This window comes from Squalius cephalus, assembly GCF_949319135.1.
Source record: "Squalius cephalus genome assembly, chromosome: 21".
NCBI lineage: Eukaryota > Metazoa > Chordata > Actinopteri > Cypriniformes > Leuciscidae > Squalius > Squalius cephalus.
Window position 1 is genome coordinate 13,096,793 of NC_137142.1, and position 26,122 is coordinate 13,122,914.

At 37.8% G+C, this 26,122-nt stretch overlaps 1 protein-coding gene across 1 annotated transcript in view; it reads left to right on the forward strand.

Annotated features, from left to right (window-relative positions):
* The window catches only part of cnnm1 (cyclin and CBS domain divalent metal cation transport mediator 1), a 33,256-nt gene extending 14,721 nt beyond the window's left edge, over positions 1-18,535 (forward strand). The window contains exons 3-10 of the mRNA XM_079855601.1: positions 3,578-3,718; positions 3,976-4,145; positions 4,340-4,439; positions 8,430-8,575; positions 9,878-10,106; positions 12,364-12,468; positions 13,696-13,806; positions 17,786-18,535. Coding sequence (XP_079711727.1) covers positions 3,578-3,718; positions 3,976-4,145; positions 4,340-4,439; positions 8,430-8,575; positions 9,878-10,106; positions 12,364-12,468; positions 13,696-13,806; positions 17,786-17,865 — 1,082 coding nt within the window. The 3' untranslated portion in view covers positions 17,866-18,535. The remainder of the gene's footprint in view (positions 1-3,577; positions 3,719-3,975; positions 4,146-4,339; positions 4,440-8,429; positions 8,576-9,877; positions 10,107-12,363; positions 12,469-13,695; positions 13,807-17,785) is intronic.
* The last annotated feature ends 7,587 nt before the right edge of the window (positions 18,536-26,122 follow it).

Sequence of the window (26,122 nt, forward strand, 5' to 3'; positions counted from 1 at the left end):
TCACCTGTACGATTCACTCAGCTGTACGATTCACTCACCTGTATGATTCACTCACCTGTACGATTCACTCAGCTGTACGATTCACTCACCTGTACGATTCACTCACCTGTACGATTCACTCACCTGTTCGATTCACTCAGCTGTACGATTCACTCACCTGTTCGATTCACTCACCTGAACGATTCACTCACCTGTATGATTCACTCACCTGTACGATTTACTCAGCTGTACGATTCACTCACCTGTACGATTTACTCAGCTGTACGATTCACTCACCTGTACGATTCACTCAGCTGTACGATTCACTCACCTGTACGATTTACTCAGCTGTACGATTCACTCACCTGTACGATTCACTCACCTGTACGATTCACTCAGCTGTACGATTCACTCACCTGTATGATTCACTCACCTGTACGATTCACTCAGCTGTACGATTCACTCACCTGTACGATTCACTCACCTGTACGATTCACTCACCTGTTCGATTCACTCAGCTGTACGATTCACTCACCTGTTCGATTCACTCACCTGAACGATTCACTCACCTGTATGATTCACTCACCTGTACGATTTACTCAGCTGTACGATTCACTCACCTGTACGATTTACTCAGCTGTACGATTCACTCACCTGTACGATTCACTCAGCTGTACGATTCACTCACCTGAACGATTCACTCACCTGTATGATTCACTCACCTGTACGATTCACTCACCTGTATGATTCACTCACCTGTACGATTTACTCAGCTGTATGATTCACTCAGCTGTACGATTCACTCACCTGTACGATTTACTCACCTGTATGATTTACTCAGCTGTACGATTCACACACCTGTACGATTCACTCACCTGTAAGATTCACTCAGCTGTACGATTCACTCACCTGTACGATTTACTCACCTGTACGATTTACTCAGCTGTACGATTCACTCACCTGTACGATTTACTCACCTGTATGATTTACTCAGCTGTACGATTCACTCACCTGTACGATTCACTCACCTGTATGATTCACACACCTGTACGATTCACTCACCTGTATGATTCACTCACCTGTAAGATTCACTCAGCTGTACGATTCACTCAGCTGTACGATTTGCTCAGCTGTAAGATTCACTCAGCTGTACGATTCACTCACCTGTACGATTCACTCACCTGTAAGATTCACTCAGCTGTACGATTCACTCACCTGTACGATTCACTCACCTGTACGATTCAGGCACCTGTGCGATTCACTCACCTGTACGATTCACTCACCTGTAAGATTCACTCAGCTGTACGATTCACTCACCTGTAAGATTCACTCACCTGTAAGATTCACTCAGTTGTACGATTCACTCACCTGTAAGATTCACTCACCTGTAAGATTCACTCAGCTGTACGATTCACTCACCTGTACGATTCACTCAGCTGTACGATTCACTCACCTGTACGATTCACTCACCTGTACGATTCAGGCACCTGTGCGATTCACTCACCTGTAAGATTCACTCAGCTGTACGATTCACTCACCTGTAAGATTCACTCACCTGTAAGATTCACTCAGTTGTACGATTCACTCACCTGTAAGATTCACTCACCTGTAAGATTCACTCAGCTGTACGATTCACTCAGCTGTACGATTCACTCAGCTGTACGATTCACTCACCTGTACGATTCAGGCACCTGTGCGATTCACTCACCTGTAAGATTCACTCAGCTGTACGATTCACTCACCTGTAAGATTCACTCACCTGTACGATTCACTCACCTGTACGATTCACTCACCTGTACGATTCACTCACCTGTACGATTCACTCACCTGTACGATTCAGGCACCTGTGCGATTCACTCACCTGTAAGATTCACTCAGCTGTACGATTCACTCACCTGTAAGATTCACTCACCTGTAAGATTCACTCAGCTGTACGATTCACTCAGCTGTACGATTCACTCACCTGTAAGATTCACTCACCTGTAAGATTCACTCAGTTGTACGATTCACTCACCTGTACGATTCACTCACCTGTAAGATTCACTCACCTGTAAGATTCACTCAGCTGTACGATTCACTCACCTGTACGATTCCCTCACCTGTACGATTCACTCAGCTGTACGATTCACTCACCTGTATGATTCACTCACCTGTACGATTCACTCACCTGTATGATTCACTCACCTGTAAGATTCACTCACCTGTAAGATTCACTCAGTTGTACGATTCACTCACCTGTACGATTCACTCACCTGTAAGATTCACTCACCTGTAAGATTCACTCAGCTGTACGATTCACTCACCTGTACGATTCCCTCACCTGTACGATTCACTCAGCTGTACGATTCACTCACCTGTATGATTCACTCACCTGTACGATTCACTCACCTGTATGATTCACTCACCTGTACGATTCACTCACCTGTAAGATTCACTCAGCTGTACGATTCACTCACCTGTATGATTCAGTCAGCTGTATGATTCACTCACCTGTACGATTCCCTCACCTGTACGATTCACTCAGCTGTATGATTCACTCACCTGAACGATTCACTCAGCTGTACGATTCACTCACCTGTACGATTCAGTCTTCAGTTGTTTGCCTTCAGCTTCAGCCATGTATCTCCAACACTGCATCTGCAACAGATAAGACTGTTATCCATTGCCATTCCTTCTACAACTACTCATTTCTCAGTTTCTCACCTGCTTACTTCGATTGTCTGCCAAACCTTCAAAATAACTTTATTTGGATATTATTAACTAAGTTGCATCCTTCTGTGTTATGACAACATTGTAATTATTATTATTATTATTAATATCTGCTGCAGTAACCATATATTTAGCACATGTTTTAGTTTATAAAATAATTTGTATTCTAAAACTGATCAAAGCCATTTGTCTAACCAAGTTGTGTCCAAATTTGAAGTTGTTTTCATAAAAGTATTTTTCCATGATTTCTAAAATACGTGATCGGGAAAGAAGCATGCCAAGTGTCCTGCTACTGGGACAATGCCATTAGCATGCTGAATATTACTATGTAAAACAATACTGTTGTTTAAGTTATTTAAAAATTTTAAAAAAATTAATATTGGTTATTTGAAATGGCAATAAAAGAATGACACTTTGCAATACAATTTTGCAATAAAACTTCAGTCCAAAATAAACTGAAATAGCCTACCACATGCCAGATTTGATAACTTATTCTTGAAGATATTACAAAATAAATCCTTAATCCTAAAAAAATTGTTGAGCATGTTATTTCCAATCAAGTGCATCTGAGTCTTTTTGGCACAACATTTACTGTAAATTTAATAAATCAATAAATAAAAATAACAAAGTATGGCAAATAATTTCACTGGACCCATTTTGTGCTGAAAACCAATAATCAATAATCAAGGCTCGATACAAAAATGGCCTGAAAATGTCCTTCCATTATATTTAATTCAATTATATGGAGTTAAATATTGTATAAATTACCTGGACAACAATTTAACAGTTTTATTTTCTATACATCTTAAACATATTCTCAATGCTCTCGTTTACTGCTTCTTGGTTTGCGGTAAAGCCTACATAATCCATTGCTGTTGTGTGTTGGCAGCTGATAACCGTTCGAAGAGGAGAGTGTCTCACCATGAGAGGAAACAGCAAGATTTCTCCATATTTAAACTCTCAGAGAGTGAAATGAAGGTCAAAGTTTCACCACAACTTCTGCTCGCGACACATCGCTTTCTAGCCACAGGTAATCTCAATTCACAGATGTGGGAGAGAGTCAAATGTATGTCAACTTTGCTAATGATCAATTTAAGTTTAACAGGATTTCAAGTTTTATGAAATTTTAAATGTTGTTTTAAGTTTAAAGCACATACAATGCATGGCCAAAAGTATGTGCACACAATTATTTGACAATAGTATACTCATTTGGCGCAGCATTGAAAACCATCAATAAGTGCTGTGTTTCACTGTCAATGATTCTCTCTGTTCCCTTCCTGTCGGTAGAATTAGAGCCTTTTAAGCCAACGCATCTGTCAGAAAAGATCCTTCTGCGACTGATCAAGCACCCGAGCGTTTTGCAGGAACTCAAGTTTGATGAGAAAAACAAGCGATCACCAAAGCACTTCCTCTTCCTGCGCAACAAGCCTGTGGATTATTTCATCCTAATATTGCAGGTGCAGCAAGCTTTGAAATACATTCCGAAATGACTTTTATGTTGAAATACATATGCAAAATAAAAGCATTTTCACTACTGGACCCCACTGTAAGTGGAGTAAAAGTGCTACTTTGCTCAGTTTTCATTAATGCAAACTTGATTTCAGATGGTCTCAGCAGAATAAATGTGTGATTCATCTCTCTCTGGCTGCAGGGTCGAGTCGAAGTAGAGATCGGTAAAGAGGGACTAAAGTTTGAAAATGGGCCGTTCACATACTACAGCTTACCTGCTATCATGGCCATCCTACCCTCAGGTTTGTAAAAGTCTTCTATAACAGGTTTACATGCATCCAAGGTCAAAAAACACTTGAATTTTCTCCTAATATACAATGCAGCATCACCTATTTTCTCACAGTGTCTGAAACGGCTCGATAAAAGATTGGCCTTTATAAACCCCTCCTTTCCAAAAGCCTACTCTGCTCTGATTGGTCAGATGGCCCAGTCTGTTGTGATTGGTCTCCAGCTTACAGCGCATGTTGGAAACTAAACGGCCTTTGCCGTTTCTGAATTTCAGCTCCGGATGCTTCCTCAGCACTTTTATACAAAGTAATACAAACAGTAATGATGGCGTCATTGTTCGTGGACAGCCAATGAAGAACTAAAGGGCCGTACACACCGGGACGAATATCGGCGCGCGTTATTTGGCAGCGTTTTTCAACGCGTTTTTTGTTTTCACACCCAAGCGATTTTCGCTGACGATGAGCTGAGTGAACATGCAAATTCATTCCCTGACATTAGATGGCGCCTAATGTAAAACAGAAATACCCCGGTACACAAGGTGGCGCTGCACAACTTTACGCTTCTGACACTCGCTTGTCACTCAGAAGAAGAGAGAAAGTATTTACGCGCTTGTCAAAATCATACAAAGAAAACATGGATATTTCAAGCACCAGTAGCTCCAGCTCCAGCGACGAAGAAATTATTGTTCTGTTGAATGAGGAAAGACGCCGGAAAAGACGCCGATATTGGATACATCCCATAGTTACGAGAAGAGAGGAACATGGGGAGTTTTATCGACTGGTACAAGAGCTTCTTCTTCTATCTTCTTCGCCGTTACGTATGTGTGCTCGGCAAGACCGTTTTGTGCTTGAGCGCCCCCAAGTTGTGTTTTACTGTAACTTCAGAAGCTCCAGTGCCAATCTCATTGGTCGGATAGTTTTTGACGCGGCGCGTCAAACCAAAAAAACGAACCCGAGGCGTTTTGTAAAAAACGACGCTTTTACGCGTGGCGTTATTCACGTCGGTGTGCACACTCACATTGGTGGCCTTTGTTTAGTCACAAGGCGTTAAAACGTCGGCGAATATCGCGCGCGCCTTTATATAACAGGCCTTTAAGCACCCTACACACCGGGACGAATATCGGCGCGTGTTATTCGCCAACGTTTTTCAACACGTTTTTTGTGTTCACACCATAGACTGTAAAAAAATATGGACGTAGTGTCCGTGACGTCACCCGTAGGTTTCTGAAGAGCATTTTTGAAGCCTAAAGTGGGCGGAGCCGGCCGTCGCCATCTTGGCTTTGCGTCACTCCCGGATAACAGAAAATAGGCAAACAGGCGGGGCGTGAGTGGAGCTGAGGAGCCTGGCCTGACTATCTGAAATCACCTAGCTCGAAGTGATCGAGTTAGCTGATGATGTAAAGCCAATTAAACGTTCCTATTTTTGCCCTTCGAAATATTATAATAGTTAAAAGACATAACTATTACTTCGAGAGTGTTTGTGTATGAAGGTGATTTATGTGCATACATGTCAGTCACTCTTTCATGGTCCGTCAGCGCGGCATCGCTCAAGTTCGTAGAGAGCTTATTCAGTCCATTTTAAATTCTGATGTTGGCCGTCTCTCAAATGGGTTATGGTTTAACCGTTAAACCATAGATATATTGCCTTTGAAGTGCAAGTAAATGTGCTAGAAAATCCGCGCTCATTCATGTGCATTTATTGCACGGACGGAAAAGCGCCGACGCCTGCATGATTTCATCTGACGGTAGCCTACATAAGCATATTATAATCCATCTGTTCTGTGAGATTTTCGCTGACGATGAGCCGAGTGAACATGCAAATTCATTCCCTGACATTAGATGGCGCTTAATGTAAAACAGAAATACCCCGGTACACAAGGTGCAATACCACTCCATAACAGTTCTCTTTTATCAAGATTTTTGTAGTCGCTGTCACGTTTGTCATATAGTTCTTTATGTTCTGACACCAACGAGACCAGCAGCTCTACATTCATCTTGCCTTGCATCTTCCTCGTCTTATTTCTTCCCGGCAGTGTAGACCATAGACAGTATAACAGTGTAGAGACGCTACTTGGCGTATATATTTTCTTCTCCGTTTCGTATGTGTGCTCGGCAAAACCGTTTTGTGTTTGAGCGCCCCCAAGTTGTGTTTTACTGTAACTTCACAAGCTCCAGACACGTGAGCAAAAGCGCCAATCTCATTGGTCGGACAGTTTTTGACGCGGCGCGTCAAATAAAAAAAACTAACCCGAGGCGTTTTTTAAAAAATGACGCTTTTTACGCGGGGCGTTTTTCGCGTCGGTGTGCACACTCACATTGGCGCCCTTTGTTTAGTCACGAGGCGTTAAACGTCGGCGAATATCGCGCGCGAAATTCGTCCCGGTGTGAACAGGCCTTTAGGCTGGCATTATGCAAATTTGTTAGGTTTGAGCAGGAAGTAATGCTGGACTGACTCATTTCAGGCAGTTCAGAATCGGTTCTTTCTTGTGGGAGACATTTATCGTGCAGTTTGATCTTGAGTTTGCTGCCCTTTTACATTCACAAAACGCTATCACACTACATGAAAGGTAATATCTGAAAAAGCATAATAGGAGCATTGTAATACTATCAGAATTCAACACTGGAGCTGAGCAGAGTCTCATTTGATAAATCAACTTGAGTTTCCAGAATATCTTGAAGAAGATTTTCCTGCATTAAAAATATTAATGAGCAATTAAAAACTGTGCTAGGTGTTGAGCACGCGGAGCATACGTGACCCCTCTAGCAACGCTCTCCAGAGATAATTAAAGCAGAAAATCTAAACAGAGCGGCTATGTAAATCTTTGGAGAGTAGAGTCGGGTAATTACAGCGGGAGAGAAACTCTCGTCTGCCCACTCAGGCAAAAATTGGCACGTTATTATATAAGGATGAAAATCTCATAAGCTTAGCGTCACGAAAATGCAAAAATAACTCCAAGGATGGAGCCTTTAGCCCTTGTTGAAGAGATTAATTCAGAACAAATGTGCGTTAAATCTAAGTTAAACCAAGTGTCTGTGTCAAAGTCTGTCTCTCTGGTGAGGTTTATCAGTGTCTCTCAGTGATGTAGACACACACAAAGCCACACCGCAGATGCAAACACACATTCCAACACACTCCGTCCAGGACCTCATTCTTTGCTAATGAGATATGACATATAAATGGGCATCTAAAATGAAGCCAAAGAGATCCTGTGTGTGGTGCAGGACAAGTTTTTTTTTTCTCACACTCTGTCAACACTAAATAGTGTTTCCATTTTTTTCAACACTGCAAGTCCAGATTTTCAAGTCCAAGTCCACACTCCAAATTTTAAGTTAAATTGTCTAAAAATCCTTGAAACAAGCAGTAATGTATACACTGTAAAAAATTACATGATCAAAAAGTTATGACAACATGTTTTTACATTGCTTTAACTCATCTATACAAGATTCAACTAATTTTTTAAATCAGTTTAATGTAATTTAAGTTGAAGTGACTTAAACATCCGAGTTGATTGTACTTAAATTTAAGGCAGCAACTTTTTTTTGTGTTCAAACTAGAATAGGTAATATTCTAGTATAAGACTTATTTCAAGACAATGTATCTTGATTAGGAGTGTAATTTGTCTTAAGCAGAGTGTTTTAATTGTTTTATGCATAAACAAATTAAAAATAGCCTATTAATATGAATATATATTTCACTCAAAAGTGTTTAATTCATTATAAAACAACAGTTTGGTGTGTTTTTCTTCATTGAAAAACCTCTAAAAACGAATATTACCTTTGAAAAATGCATCTTAAATAATGTCTATAATAGTATCAATAAGTCAAACTATTACTTTTGAATGATTCCACCACAGCTAAGTGTACAAAAATATACAATATACACTATACTGTACAGTCTAAGTTCTAGACTGTGTAATTATAGACTCTCGATACGTTGAGGAAAGGAGTGTCTAAATATCTGTGGCAATAATTTAAGCAATAATCAACTGAATCTCTGTGATCCAGTCCACAGGTCACCATCGCGGAGCAGCGGTCTCAATCATTCAGATACTACGATCCATGGAGGCAGCCTGGGTCAACTGAGCATCAGTGCTGGACCGTATATACCAGACTATTCAGTTCGTCAGCTCACAGACCTGCAGATCATTAAGGTACATTTGATTATGCTGAGAGAATTTAAAGAACCCCTGTGGTGAAAATCAAGGTTTTATTGTTGTTTATATGTCTGTGTGGTGTTTTTAACATGCTTAAGACAAACCATGTTCAAATTCATCAATCAACAGCATTGCTGAGTATTTTCTCCTTAAAACTGCAGTGAACCAAAGACAGCCCCTGTTTAATACTGTCACAAACATGTATCCAATCCCGTCAACTGGCGGGACGGGGATTTTCTCCACTGACTTTCTATGATGTTCAGAACGTTTCTAATGATGCTGATTTTTAGAAGTCAGCTGAGACTCTGAGATGGTGAATGGGAACATTGTTTGTGTAACATTAGCAACACATTATTAGCGGTTTGATAGTCAAGCCAAAGGCTAGTCATATTAATTACCGTTATGTGTCCACTGTTGTATAATTTGCTAATAATTTTTATTTTTAAATTAAAGTGGAACTTTCAAAAAAAATATTTTCATAAATGAAATGATAAATACATCATTTTTATTTTTTTAAACAAATATTTACTAGCATTAAATTCAGCACATAAAATATGATCATAATGTATACTTACAATTGTACTTTCCATTTAATAATATAAATGACGTTATGAATTAATAGTTTTATTCAGCAAGGGCGCATTAAATTGATATAAAATGACTAAATACATTTCTAGTGTTACAAAATATTTCTATTTCAAATAAATGCTGCTCTTTTGAACTTTCTATTCATCGAACAATACTGAAAAATAAAACATTTTCCACAAAAATATTAAGCAGCTAAAACTGTTTTCAACATTGATAATAATAAGAACCATTATTAATATTAATATTAATATTATTAGAAAGATTTCTGAAGGATCATGTGACACTGAAGACTGGAGTAATGATGCTGAAAATTCAGCTTTGCCATCACAGGAATAAATTACATTTTCAAATATATTACTATAGAAAACAGTTTTTTTTTTTATTGTAATATTTCACAATATTACGGTTTTTACTGTATTGGTGCATTCAATGAAATTACAATAATGGGAATTTAGGGTGAATGAAAAAGAAAATACATTTTCTTTATTAAAAATATAATTTCTTTTGAGGTGCTATATGACCCAGACCCTGCTTTCTTTGTTAAGAATAAACCAAGGACTTTTATTTCCAGTGTTCTCTTTGCTCCAAAAAAAACAAACAAATACTTAATAAATAATGCTTATGTAAATATTCTCATACTACAATAGAAACATAGTATTATGAGATATGTATTGAAAAAATTGTCTCATTATTTTCTATCATTCTTTCCAGATCACTCGTAACCATTATCAGAACGCCCTGACAGCTACACGCATGGACATCTCTCCGCAAACACCCGATGCAGACAGTCAAGCTCCTGGGGGGAGAATGACGATCCCCGAGACACGTTCCAACAGCATCGCCCTTCCTCTGACTGAACCGCGACCCAGTCTGACCCGATTCCACCAGCTCAGACAGCCAGACAGCACCACCACCCTCAACGAGAGAAACCGCATAGTCCGTGAGTGCATTCGCTTTTCAGGTCTTTCTCAGGTCTGTTTGGTTGGTTGTCAGGCAGCAAATAAATATTAAAACAATATGACACTGAAATATATTTTTACTCTGGAGCTAGATAACAGTCAGCGAAAGCTTTATATGACAGATTATATGTGACCCTGGACCACAAAACCAGTCACATGGGTCAATTTTTTAAAATTAAATTGAGATTTATACATCATCTGAAAACTTTCCATTGATGTATGTTTGTTAGGATAGGACAATATTTGACCGAGATACGACTATTTGAAAATCTGAAATCTGAGGGTGCAAAACAACCGAAACATTGAGAAAAATCTCCTTTAAAGTTGTCCATTTATGTTCGCGATTGTGCATTCACTCACAAAAATAAATGTTTTATATATTTACGGTAGGAAATTTACTAAATATCTTCATGGAACATGATCTTTACTTAATATCCTAATGAGTTTTGGCATAAAAGAAAAATCGATAATTTTGACCCATACAATGTATTGTTGGCTATTGCCACAAATTTACCAGTGCGACTTGTTTTGTGATCCAGGGTCACATATGAACTCATCTATAAAGGTTCTGATCTTTTATGAAGTTGGCTGCGATTGCACAACCACAGTGTACAGCCACTGTTTGAGGAACACTAAGAAAGTTGTTTTATACAGTTTGAATATAGTCAAATTTAATCATAACCATCAATGTCAGTCATCTTAAATTGCCCATATTGTGCTATTTTAAAGGTTGGATGTCTCCTACAATATGCATCCAAGGTCAAAAAACACTTACATTTTCTCATAATATACATTGCACATCACCTAATTTCTCAAAGAGTCTGAAACGGTTTGTTTGAAGATTCAGTCTCTCTAAACCCCTCCTTTTTGCGAGCTTACTCTGCTCTGATTGGTCAGACAGCCCAGTCTGTTGTGATTGGTCTACTGCTTACAACGCATGAGGGAAACAAAACGCCTATTACCATACCTAAATTTCAGCTCCGGATCTTCCTCAGCACTTGATCCACAGTGATACGAACAGGAAAGATGCTGTTGGTTTTTCCGTATCAATTCCAGCACGAGTCCTCATCCTTTTGAAGAGCATGCAGTCTTCTCTATATGTCAACAACACGAACCAAACTCTTCCAGTCTCAGCTACAACTACAGTGTTTGAGGGCGAGGCAAAGTAGACTTTCACAAACAGCTATATTACACATATTAATATTCGAAAAAGCATAATAGGGGTACTTTAATCTTTGTGGAAACTTAGGACGCAGATAATGCATGTTGATGATGATACATGTAATAGAATTAAGACGTTTCTTACAGCTTCCAAGCGCAAAACAAGACAGATGGCCGAGGCCGAACTCTAATCCTCTCAGCAGTAAAACCAATCAGACTTTGTGTGACAAATTTTAACTCCGATTCTTAAGCTAGAAATCACTTATAATGTCAAAACAGAGTTCAGTTTCCACTAATAAATTAAATCTGTCTTAAAGTGTTCACAGGATCAAATGCAGGGTAATCAAATTACACTGTTAAACAAGATCACATCAATGTTTGCATTTATATCAAAGGCTACTGTAAATATTTAATGTACTGTGCATGTAGGACTGATAGCAAACTTCACAACGTTGTTCCACCATCACAGCCGGAATTCATTGTAGAGTTTTACTTAAAATCCTAATGAAATCAGAACTGTTTGGCTTTTCGTCCAATTTTGAAGGCTTGAGGTTGTCCGAGGTCGTGTATTCATAAAAACTGTCAAAACAAACTAGATAAAATATACAGATATGGGCCTATGTGCATTTAAAATGGACAGTCTTTCTCTGGATCAAAAAATTGTCCAATAAATGCTTTCTATAATGAAAATATCTCCTCAGTCAGAATTATAGATACCACATGCCACCAGTCGAATTATACAACAGTAATCATACATCATAATCAGCAAACTATTTGAAATGTCCTGTTTCAGTAGGAAATGTGACTCAACTCAGAATTGCATATTAGCTAGCTGCATAACATTGCATATGTTGCAGAAATAGTAACCCATGCTATTCCAGTCAACACAGGACAGAACATCGTTTGCCAAACCATTTCATTTTCATGTGAAAAGGCAGTTCTTAAAATCTTCAAAGCTTTGATTGTTCATACTTTTTTTTTTTTACTCATACACTTATAGTACATAGTACTACAAACTGATGTCTTGTTTATTTCCTGTGTGATCAGCTGACTGTGTCTCTCTGTCTCCCCCTGTAGGGAGTAAGTCAGATGGACAGAAGAGCCCCAGTGACTCTGTGTTCCTCCGCATGGATGACATCCCATATATTAGAGAGAATCGAGTGGAGAGAAAAGAAGGAACTGGTGGGTGAATAGAAGGATGAGTTCTGAAACAAAACCATGACAATATTATTATGCACCAGTATACAGTGATTACCTCATTAAGTCCAAAAATATAATATAAAATCTACTAGAAAATGAAATCAAACATTGCATTTGGAACAAACTGCTGGTCAGGTGAACATAAATCATTGTCATTATTTCATAAATAATTTTCGGTTACACTTTATTTTAAGGTGTCATTGTTACAGTGTAATTACATATTTAAGTACTGAGTAATATTAAGCAACTAGGGTAGGGTAGGATTAGGATTTGGTTGAGGGTTAGTTGCATGTAATTAATTATGCATAATTTACTGTTATTACTATGGTAAGTACATGTAACATATGTAACAAGGACACTGTAAAATAAAGTGTTACCTAATTTTCAAATTCTAAATGAATAGTTCACCCAAAATATCATTATTTATTTATTTAAAGGGATGGTTCGGAGTAAAATCAACCTAGGGTCCTTTGCACCATGACCTCGAGCCAAACACCCCCCCACGAAGAAGCTTTTTTCCCTCGATTGAACATTATTAAAGTTAGAGCTTATTTAGAGATATAATCCGAAAGGCTTAGTGCAGGCGCTAATGGATCCAAGGCTGTATCTCGTAAATTACCCCACTAATAATGCCCAGAATGGTACCAAACTTATACAGTAGTACAAATAGGTACTCATAAAACGAGGCATTGGAAAGTTTGTAAGCACATCAGGATTATTTAAATAACACTTGCCTGATGGCTCATGCTACCGCTAACCCGGACGGCGAGGTCACTTCCGTGATTTGGGAAAACCTGTTCAACCGTATACAGGTTAGAAAATGACTTGAGTCTGGGTTTGTAAATAATGACACAATATTCATTTTTGGGTGAAATGTCCTTTTAAGAAGGGTGGTGGTCTGCTCTCTGAGTAAATGCACCCAAACTTTCAAACATTGGAGTCGCTGTTTGACAGCGAGAGGGACGTTTGACAGACTGCAGGGAGAGGAAATGCATACGCTCTAGTCTCTGTTTATATGACCTGCAGAGGAATGTTGACATCAGGCTATAGAACTGTCCATTTCTGCTCTGCTTGTTATGACTGGAGGTTAACAGGAATTACTGAATCAGGAATCAATGAATCAGAGAACAGTCGCTGAATCATTCACTCGCCAGCTCAGTTTGTCATGCGATCACGGCCTGCTGTCATAGTGTGTCCGATCTATTTCAGATGCTTCGGCCGTACCCATGGAGACGGACCTGTCCACATCCCAGCTCATCAGCTCTTACTCTCTGGGCGGCTCAGATGAGAACCTGGGGAAAAAACTGCTCCGGAAACTGAGTGTGTATCAGCTGCCAATCACTTGACTGAATCAAACACACAACCGTCCCTGTACTCTGCTGCAAAATGTTTCTATATTTGGGAATCCGCCCCGTAATGACACGACACCTGAGTTTACAGCTGAACACACACACTCACACTCACACACACACCTGCTTTTACTCTGCATTTTCAAACTCCATCTGTTTCCTAGCAACTAGCCAGACAAACTGCAGCCCACATATCTGATTAATAAAAAAGACAAGTCACTCAGAACAGTGTTATTTGTGCAAGTAGGGCATGTTTCTGGGCCAGAAGCCTTTGTTGCTCCTGGAATTTTTTTTTTTTTTTTTTTAACAAGAATCATCCCTGCTGTTAAAAAAAATATTGTGTGGGAGGCTGGTGCTTCAGCAAAACTCCATGGTAAGACTTAACAATAAGGTTCATTAGTTAACATAGTTAATGTCTTAACTAACATGAACTAGGCTAACCATGAGAAATCCATTTGTTACTATTAGGGGTGTAACGATACGCGTATTCGTATTGAACCGTTCGGTACGAGGCTTTCGGTTCGGTTTTCGGTACGCATTTTCAAACCGAACGGTTCGTTGGACCATTTTTCCTGCTGACCAAAATTTCGTAATTTCAAATGTAGGCGCGTTGCGCGTGGCAAGCGCGCTCATAATGTAAGAGACGCCGGCGCGACCACAACATTGCCCAACATCATATGGCAAACGTAATGCAAGCGGAATGAAACTGCTCGTTATTGTGTACCTAGTTGAAGGACCGTTTATCAGTTTGGACCAAAGCAGCGCGAGCCGATCGTGTAGTTGAAGGACCGTTTATCAGTTTGGACCAAAGCAGCGCGAGCCGATCGTGATCATGCGACACTGTTACTACACAGCGCTAATAAGAGATCCAGTAAAGAAAGCATTTGAATTCGCCACAGAAGTAATAACATCGCTGCGAGATCTAGCGAGAAACATTCACATTTCTCCGTTATTAACGGATCAAACAGCGCGTGGAAACCAGGAAGAAACATTGTGCCATGAATGAACTATCCAGTGTCCAAAGATCAGCAACATTCACCATGGATTTACTGTAGTAACACTAACTGCAACCATGGAAGTTTGGCAGGAATAGTACTAGGCATAATGCCTTTAAGTAACATTACGTCGGTTTTATTTTGACATTATGAATACAATTGCTGCCCTCAAATGTTAATCTGAACTAAAATAAACTTTTGTTTATAACTACTACAATATTACATTTAATTTTTTCCAAGGAGCTGTTTTGTTTTATATGCTCCTAAGAAGAGTCAATTATAGCTCTAGAATTGCTCAAAGTAAAAAAAATATCATACTTTATGATGTTAGTTTTAATAAATAAAAAAAAAAGAATAAAAAAAATTAAATCAAGGAAATTTCTCTGGCATTTCTTTCTTTTTGCTGTATCAAAAACGTACCGAACCGAACCGTGACACAAGTGTATCATATCGAACCGAACCGTGAATTTTGTGAACCGTTACACCCATAGTTTCTATATTTGTTAATCTTTGTTAACGTTAGTTAATAAAAATACAGCTGTTCATTGTTAGTTCATAGTGCATTAGTAACAAGATTTTAAGAAAGTATTAGTAAATGTTGAAATTAACATCAACAAAGATTAATAAATGCTGTATACATGCAGTTCATTCTTAGTTCATGTTAACTAATGTTAGCTAATGAACCTTATTGTAAAGTGTTACCACTTTCATCATCAATTTCAGTGATGTTTCCTACTTACATTTATGGATTTGGCAGGCACTTTTATCCAAATCAACTTACATTTTATTTAAATGTCCTTGGGAATCAAACGTATAACCTTGATTTTGCTGGTGCCATTCTCTACTTTTTTAATATATTGAAGAAAAAAATATATATATTGGTCAGAATTATTGCCCCCCTTGGTAAATATGAGCAAAGAAAGCTGTGAAAATAAATATGCATTTATCCTTTTGATATTTCATTCAAAAATCTAACCTTTCATTTCAGTAAAACAATTGAAATTGGGGAGGGAAATCACATTTTGAAATAAATGTTTTTCTCTAAAACACATTGCCACTATTAGCACCCCTAGAAATTCTTTTGAGTAAAATATCTCTGAAGTATATTCCCATACAATTTTTAGCACTCCAGGGTGACTAAGAAGATGAAATTGTCCAGCCATGACTTCTTGTTTCACAGTAGTATAATGAGGCCAAATTCCCTTAATCATCCATCACAATTTACAAAAATCGAACCTTTCATTGAAGTAAAACAACTGAAAATGGCGGTAAATCTCATTATGATTTACATTACATTTTTTGCAATACACATTGGTCACATTTATTGTCCCCGTTTTACTCAATACATTTTGCAGCATTCATTTGCCAATTTAACAGCTCTGAGTCTTCTGTTAATGCCTGATGAGCTTGAAGAGCATCAGAGATCATTCCTCCGTACAAAATCTCTCCAAATCCTTCAGATTCCCATCTCCATGTTGATACACTCTCCTCTTCAGTTTTCCATAGGGCTCAGGTCAGGGAACTGGACCTGAAGCTTCATGGCAGAAGCTTCATTTGGTGCTCAGTGACACATTTTTGTGTTGATTTTGATGTTTGTTTTGGATCGTTGTCCTGATGGAAGATCCAAACATGGCCCATTATAAGATTTCTAGCAGAGGCCGTAAGGTTTTGATTTTTTATCTGTTGGTATTTGCTGTCCATGATACCATGTAAAAAAGTTTCAACTGTCCATAAAATCTGGTCCCGTTTGATGTTCCAGTCATGTCTGACAACTGAATATGCTGGAGTTTGTTTTTGGATGAGCGAGAAGGATTTTTTCTTCATATTTATTTCCTCATATTTATACTCCTGTGAAACAGGAAGTCATGGCAGGATAATTTCATGTTCCTAGTCACCCTGGTGTGCTAAAAAATGTAAATATTAATGGGAACTTCAGAGATATTTGACTATTAGGAATTTCTAGGGGTGCTAATAATTTTGGCCAATATGCATTGGAGAAAAACATTTATTTCAAAATTGTTTCACTTCATTGAAAGGTTAGACTTTAATTAAATGAAAGATAAAAAGGATAAATAATGCATAGGTAAATATGCATGCTCATATTTACGAAGGGGGCATATATACTGTATATGTCTATATTTTGTTACATTCAAATTCAAATTCTGCATCCTGTTTGCTTCCTCAGTTCAAATTTATTTCAAATCGAAGGCATTCCTAATTCAATTTTGAATAGAGCTCCACCCTATCAGGATCATGTCCTATTTGCTAAATCACTGTCACAATCAATAAGTCATATATGACCAAAATTACAAAATTATTTAACAACTGACAACTTTCAATTTAAGATATCCAGGTCAAAAACTATATATAATAATAAAATATGATAACTTTATTAATTAAATACATAATATTTAATGTTAATTTTTGTTTTATTTCAAACATGACTTTATCAAACTATCAATAAATCAAACCTCACTCTCCTGGTTATTAAAGACCGTTTACACAACACAATTTTCAACTAAAAACGGAAAACTTTTTATGTGTTTTGGCCGTTAATTTACACAACAACAGCGTTTTGGGGGCCTGAAAGCGCAAACTTTTTATAACGAGCTTCAAAGTGCAAGTTTTTGAAAACGATACCGTTGTCATCTCAGTGTAAACTACAAAAATGCAAATTTTCCGTGAAAACCGTGATGTCATGCGCATACGTATTATGGGCTCAGTCTATAGGCGCGTTAAAAAAATACAAAGTGGCATCGCCAACTACTGGCCTGGAATACATAATAGAGTATTTTTCATAGTTTTTGCGGATCTGTGTTGAACGGGAATCACTTCGACAATGTTGTCGCCTGTAAACGAAAAACGCAAAATTGTCCATCGACTGCCAGCTTTTCATTTAAGATTTTCATGTCAGTTCAAAACTAGGCATTTTACATTTCACTTTCTACTCTCCAGGCAACAAAAAAAGAAAGAAGTCTCGTGATGGAGATAAACCTTTGGAGGACAATCCTGAACATTCACAGGTGAAGACCTAGCATTCATTTGCTGGGTTTGCTTCTCTCTCGCACTCTCCTGCTTCTCCGACAAATGTGAAATCCTCTCCAGCCTTCCTCTGGATCTTAAGAGAGAGAGAGAGAGAGAGAGAAAGCACAACCACAGACCACCACAACAGGATGTAGCATCATAAAGCCTTGCCTTCAGCACTGAAACTGGACGACGCTCAATGCCTGTTTCAGCAAACCTGAAATTTCCAACATGCAGCAAGACGTGCTTTTTTAAATTGACGAAATGCTACATAACCATTGATATACTACAGTTTTGATGCCGGTTTATGATGATGTCATCTCCAGTCACTGTGGTTATGACAGTCTGACCTCTGACCCGGGCAAAGCCAGCAAGCACAAGCCTGGATGATACATGAAGCCAACCATCTGACCAATGAGACGGCAGAACCTTTAGTACGTCTCTAAACGTGGTCATCTGTCAGTAGAATTCTCTTGAAACTAAGTGTTTATTGTGTGATTTTATATCATATTAAGTCAGGAGTATTTGTCAGGCTGTGCCTGGAAATCAATTAAGATGAATTTATTAATATCAAAGCACTTTGAGCCAGATCAGACCCATTTATTTCATATTCTGTTGAATAGCTAAATGGTTGACAGAGGGAAAAATACCTATATTAGGTAAGTGCTGTCAGAATTTTTTTCTTCTATTTTCTGTTTTCAAAAGAATGAATATTTAATGTTGGTTTCTTATCATTTTGCTTTTATTTCTGCACTTCCGTTCGGCTGAGAGCACAGGGTACAAAGTGATATGGCTTTTCTTTTTCTTTTTAAGCTATTTTAGGCCATATTTGAATAGTTTTTTTTAAAAATAGTCCGATATGCCAGTGCTAATGGTCCAATCACATATATTTGACAATAGATTTATTTATCTAAAATGAACATTTATTATATTGGCATGCTTTTCTCAAACAGCAGTATAATTATTATTAGATTAGCATTGTGTTTAATGTATGAAATATAGATAGTTAGAATATGCGCAAGCCATAACTTGAACAAACTTGAAGCATTGATATAAAAATTATATATATATATAAAATAATAAGCAATATCCAAAACATGCAAGAAGCCTATTTTTTTTGTTTTTCAGCCCTTTCAAAACTGAAAACTATCGAATACTACGTTATTTGCTGCAAAATGCTGAAAATCGCACCCACGTTTCATTCCATGAGCATACTTCTATGCGAATTTCATCTCTAAATTCATATTTTGTGTACATTTTAAGAGCCTTTTTATGTGGCATTCATATTTATACCACCGTTCAAAAGTTTGGGGTCAGTAAGATTTTGTGTTTTTTTGAAAGAAATTACATTTACATTAATACTTTTATTCAGCAAGCATAAATTGAGCAAAAGTGACAGTAAAGATATTTATAATGTAACAATTTCTATTTCTATAATAAATGCTGTTCAAAAAAAAAAACCTTTCGTGAAAAAAAAATCGTGAAAAAAATGTATTAAGCAGCACAACTGTTTTCAACATTATTAATAATAAGAAATGTTTCTTGAGCATCAAATCAGCATATTGGAATGATTTCCGAAGGATCATGTGACACTGAAGACTAGAGTAAAAATTCAGCTTTACCGTCACAGGAATAAATTAAATTCTAAAATATATTAACATAGAAAATAGTTATTTAAAATTGTAATAATATTTCACAATGGAAGTTTTTACTGTATTTTTGATCAAATAAAAAAATTGCATCCTTATATCAAATAAAAATAAATAATCCTGACCTCAAACGGTAGTGTACAATCACCCAAACATCATATAAAAACCTGAGCACCCATTACTGCTTCACTGCCAGGACTTTTCCCAGCATGCCATGATCACGACAAACTAACCAATCAGCTCATTCCTGCCAACAACAGGTCACATGATTACATTATGCCATAGGATTATAGGGGCTTGGATGTGTTTTGCATGAAAGGCTGTTCTTTACCGAGTATGTCAAGTTAATACCTTTCTCCTGCATGCATGCAGCAGACACTGGTGATATAGACTGTTGGTCGACAAGCGAGACTCTTTTTTACCTCTTTGCTAACAGTGACCTATATGGCACCACCAGGGAGTCGAACAAAGAAAGCACAAAGACTCAAGCTGGAAAACACTGGATGTCTGTTCCTTCTCCCATGATATTTATCCCTAGTAACTTTTAATAGCAATAACCAGGCTAGCCCCTTTTATAAAGTTGCTTTGCATCTTGTTGAGCTGGAGTGAACTGAATGTGCCTGCTCGCTTTCAGGCCACATGGACACTTTGTGTTGTGCAATACTGTGAGCTAAAGCCACTGTACGGAGAGCACATGCTGACGGAGAGAGAGAGAGAGAAAGAAAGAGGAACAGCCCTTTTCACGTCACAGTGCTGCATTGCAGGGTGGACTGAGTGACGCATGCCGACGTCTGAATCAACCCATCCAAACAAACACAAGTATTGATTGACGAGACTAGACATGCACAAAATCCACTGAGACAACACATTAGACGACGTGTATATTTAAGCCTTAAACTGTAGGTATTTGCTAAAGACGTGGAGAAAATCCTCTCCAGCTCTCGCTCTCTGTGCAGTGGGGTTGGCCGAAGGATAGATATATGTTTCTACAGAGTTTACAAAGACTTCTATTTGAAAGCACCTGATGAATTGTGAATGAATTTATTTAAAAAAAGGACATACAGTATATATATATAAAAAGAGACTATCAAATGTTCTATTAAGTCGTGATGTGGTATTTTTAGTATGAAAAGTACCACTAGCTTCCCAATAAATTAAGATTTGAATCAAATTTGTCTTGGAAAACATCATTTTTCAGTACAATGAAAGTCACCATGAAATCAAGATTGACATTTTTATTGCAGTATTTAATATAAATGAATTATCCGTGCACATAATTTTGTTGAAATTCACGTGCCCTCGTAATATTTAATCAAAATGAACCCCTTCCCTCTTACAGTGACATCTCTCCTGTGTTTACTGGCGTGAGGGCGGGACAACCTGTCACTCATATTAGATTGACCAATAGCAAACCACAACCATCTAATCAATTCCTGATGGACAAAATCAAGGCCCCCCTACAATATTTCTTGTTCGAGAGGCCGTTTCACTCGGGTATATGTCACTATAGGGAAGAAAAGACTATCGCAACCTCCGTTTCATGATGATTTTATAGGCTACTACAAAAGGGATTTTATGGTATTTATACACAGATCCATTTTTCATTCATGAGAAACTTTTAGATCAAAACATGGGTCTGTACAACGATTAATCGCATCCAAAATAAAAGTTTGTGTTTACATAATATGTGTGTGTACTCTGTATAATTATTTTGTATATTTAAGTACACACACATGCATGTATATATTTAAGAAATATTTGCATGTATATATGAAGACATGTATATATGAAGTGCCATCTGAAATTTTCTTCTAGAATGATCATTTTTATCAAGCTCGTATATTTAAGTTCAGTAATTTCACTTAAATGACAATTAATAGGTAATTTTAATTGCCATTTAAGTGAAATTACTGAACTTAAATATACGAGCTTGATAAAAATGATCATTCTAGAAGAAAACTTCAGATGGCACTTAGAGGCTTTTGCATTTAACTCTTCATATATTTATATTATATATAAATAATAAATATTTGATATATAAATAACACCTTTTTCTTAAATATACAATAATATGTTAAATATAAATATACACTCACCTAAAGGATTATTAGGAACACCATACTAATACTGTGTTTGACCCCCTTTCGCCTTCAGAACTGCCTTAATTCTACGTGTCATTGATTCAACAAGGTGCTGAAAGCATTCTTTAGAAATGTTGGCCCATATTGATAGGATAGCATCTTGCAGTTGATGGAGATTTGTGGGATGCACATCCAGGGCACGAAGCTCCCGTTCCACCACATCCCAAAGATGCTCTATTGGGTTGAGATCTGGTGACTGTGGGGGCTATTTTAGTACAGTGAACTCATTGTCATGTTCAAGAAACCAATTTGAAATGATTCAAGCTTTGTGACATGGTGCATTATCCTGCTGGAAGTAGCCATCAGAGGATGGGTACATGGTGGTCATAAAGGGATGGACATGGTCAGAAACAATGCTCAGGTAGGCCGTGGCATTTAAACAATGCCCAATTGGCTCTAAGGGGCCTAAAGTGTGCCAAGAAAACATCCCCCACACCATTACACCACCACCACCAGCCTGCACAGTGGTAACAAGGCATGATGGATCCATGTTCTCATTCTGTTTACGCCAAATTCTGACTCTACCATCTGAATGTCTCAACAGAAATCGAGACTCATCAGACCAGGCAACATTTTTCCAGTCTTCAACTGTCCAATTTTGGTGAGCTCGTGCAAATTGTAGCCTCTTTTTCCTATTTGTAGTGGAGATGAGTGGTACCCGGTGGGGTCTTCAGCTGTTGTAGCCCATCCGCCTCAAGGTTGTGCGTGTTGTGGCTTCACAAATGCTTTGCTGCATACCTCGGTTGTAACGAGTGGTTATTTCAGTCAAAGTTGCTCTTCAATCAGCTTGAATCAGTCGGCCCATTCTCCTCTGACCTCTAGCATCAACAAGGCATTTTTGCCCACAGGACTGCCGCATACTGGATGTTTTTCCCTTTTCACACCATTCTTTGTAAACCCTAGTAATGGTTGTGCGTGAAAATCCCAGTAACTGAGCGGATTGTGAAATACTCAGACCGGCCCGTCTGGCACCAACAACCATGCCACGCTCAAAATTGCTTAAATCACCTTTCTTTCCCATTCTGACATTCAGTTTGGAGTTCAGGAGATTGTCTTGACCAGGACCACACCCCTAAATGCATTGAAGCAACTGCCATGTGATTGGTTGATTAGATAATTGCATTAATGAGAAATTGAACAGGTGTTCCTAATAATCCTTTAGGTGAGTGTATAATTATAATATGTGTGTGTATTTATTATACACAGTACACACACATATATTATGTAAACACAAACTTTTATTTTGGTTGCGATTAATCGTTGCACAGCCCCAATATTGTGTTACTCTCTAAAAAAGTAACTAATTGTGTTAGTTACTTTTTATGGAAAGTAATGTGTTACATTACTTTTGTGTTACTTTTTCTCACATGGGCCGGGCTTTCTTGTTTTTTGTTGGCAAAAGTAAAGGCCTTTTCACACCAAAAGTGAAATCAATAAGCCTCAGGCTGAAGGAAATGCAAATTCACATCTGTACAGAAGAGGACTCGGCTCAAACAAACCTTTCAGCTGTGCTGTCATTCTGGAAATACATTTTAACACTCTTATTTCAGCAATGAATAAAACAAAATAAACAGAGCAATTCCAAGAGGGTCCTTACATCATTGGTGCTCGGGCCCTAAGCAGCAAAGACATTTGTTAATAAAGTGAGCGTTTCTTGTTTGAAAAAGTAGCTCAGATTTTATTTTATTTTTATTTATTTAAATGTAATGCATTACTTTACTGATTACTTGAAAAATTGGAATTTGATTACATACCTCATGTTAATTGTAATGCATTACCCCAAACACTGTACGTGAGTGTAAAGAAACTTTGTTGAGGTTTGACATTCTATGGGTTTGACTGCAGGGCTATTTCAGGATAACCTTTGCTGGTTGTTATTTTGAGGCAGAACACATTCTTTGAATATGCTTATCATGGAGCTAATGCCACTTGATCATTCAGAATCTAAGGCCCAACTATCAGAAGTGTGATTTGTGCCTGTAAAATGGCAGATTCCTAAACTTTTGATCCCCAAACTTATACGGTTCCAGATTTGCAAAGAACCAAAACTTATAGTTTCTTAAGTCAACCCTGTCACAGCCAGTTTAAAATGTGCATGCTTACAACTTGAATAGATAAGAATACATTCTAGTGCCAGTCTGTGTGCAATTTATAAATCACACATTTTAAAACCATACACTATGCATTTACTTTTAAAACATGTTTTGTGCCAACCCTGTTATATTAAAAACTTTACAAGTTTGAGCATTACAGGGTTTATAAAGCACTGAAGGTGCAAAAATAGCACATATCACAAAAAAGTACACAAGACCAATAAGTATACTAAAATACCGAAAAAGATTGTAAGAAATACTTATACTTACTTATACTTAATACTTATATATACTGTTGTCAATTAAATTATTCAACCCCCATTGCAAATTAGGTTTATTGGCAAAATGTACACTTTCAGATGTTTGCAATACACAAATCAAACAAAAGCAATTGAAATAGCTCAACACAACGAATGTTTTAAGTGGTTTCCCCAAATTCAACTGAAAATGCAACTTTTAATGACTTCTGCAGTCTAAAAATTATTCAACCCCTTCATGGCAAGCATCTTTAGTACTAGAACACCCTTTTTCTGTTATGACCTGCAAACAACATGTATAACTGACACCAGCTTCTGGCAGCGTTTCTGAGGAATCTTTAGCCCATTCCTAATGACCTCCAGTTCACTGATATTCTTGGGTTTGCGTGCTGCAACCACCTTCTTCAAATCCCACCAGAGATTTTCTATGGGGTTCAAGTCAGGTGACTGTGATGGCCTCTGTAGAATCTTCCAGGACTTCTTCTGCGACCAAGCCTTGGTGGAATTTGGTTGGGATCATTGGGTCTCATTCACTAAGCATGCGGACGCACAAATTTGAGCGTGAAATGTGCATTCGAACGATTTTAAGAACAAATCATGATTCACCAAAATTTCGTAATAGAACGCATCCTAAATTTACTAAAGAATTTAGGAACAACTGAAATCACATGTAAAAAGCACTTAGTCTATATGGCTTTATAATCGTGTTAAGAAGTTATATTTTAGCTATATAATCCATAAAATGATATAATAAAATGATTAAATAATACTATTTAATTTCATCTTAAATATATTCCATCATATACTACAGTTTAAGAGCAAGGAAAGCTGCATTATTGCGTAAGCTGCAAGGTTTCTCTGAATAATGCAGATAGCGTAGCATAGCCCATGCATGGCTAATAAGAGGTCTGTAATATGGGTCTGTATAAAAGGTCTTTATTGTGAGAGTGGCACACTTGGAATTGCTTGAGGATCGGACTAAGGCACGTCTGCAAACAAGTTTGACGAGCATGACAAAGGCTGTAAGGAAAGTGTGTGCGGAAAGCCCTTATATGGAGATAGTTTGGGCATGTTTTATGCAAATGGATAAACCTCGTGCACGCAACCATTCATTTAGAAATTAGAATACTCCAAATTCACTAACATCAGAAAGATGTTAAGAGCAAGTTTATGTGCGCACAAACCTATTGTGAATTAGGCAGAGATTTTTTTTGTGAGAAGTTCTCCTGATATATGCATTGTCCTGTTTGAAGGTCCAATGACACCCAAGTTTCAGCTTCCTCACTGATAACATGACGTTTTAGGATTTCCATACTTCAATGAATCCATCTTGCCTTCCACACGCTGCAGGTTTCCAGTGCCAGAGGATGTAAAGCAGCCCCAGAGCATCATCGAGCCACCACCATGCTTAACTGTAGGCAGAATGTTCTTTTCAGCATACGCTTCATTCTTCTTCCTCCAGACCATAGGCTTATATAGTTGATCTATAGGGCCAAAAAGTTCCAGTTTTGTTTAATTGCTCCACAGAACAGAACTTTTAAGCACTTTTATTGTGCTTTCGGGTCAGTAGTGATGTATGTCTTTGAGTTCTGGCATGACTTTACAGTGAAAGCTGAAACCTCAGTGCCTGTTGCCACAAAGTCTTACTGAAGGTCTTTTGCAGTTACTCAATGGTTTTTCTGAATCTGCCTTCTCAGAAATCTGGTTGTAGCCATTGATAGCTTCCTTTTTCTGCCCTGTCCAGTTAGTGTAACCACTAACTGTGAACTATGCTTTCAACGGTGTCTCTAGGAACATTTTGTACCATCTCTATCTTTTTGTATCCTGTTCCTTTTGTGAAGTGCGATGATCTCTTCTCTTCTCTTCTCTTCAACCATTCTTTCTGACCATATTTCTAACATGCAGTCAAACGTGACACTCACCAAACCTAGCCACTTGAGATATTTTATGTGTTCTAGCTCAAGCACACCTGGTGCAACTAATTAAGTCTTTGATTAGTTGCATCAGGTCTGGATGAGACAACTTTTTTGCAGATTTGTGCTGTTGTGAGGGATTCTACTAGGGGGTTGAATAATTGTGAGACTACAGCAGTTTGGGGAAAACACTTTCAATTCCTTTTGTTTGATTT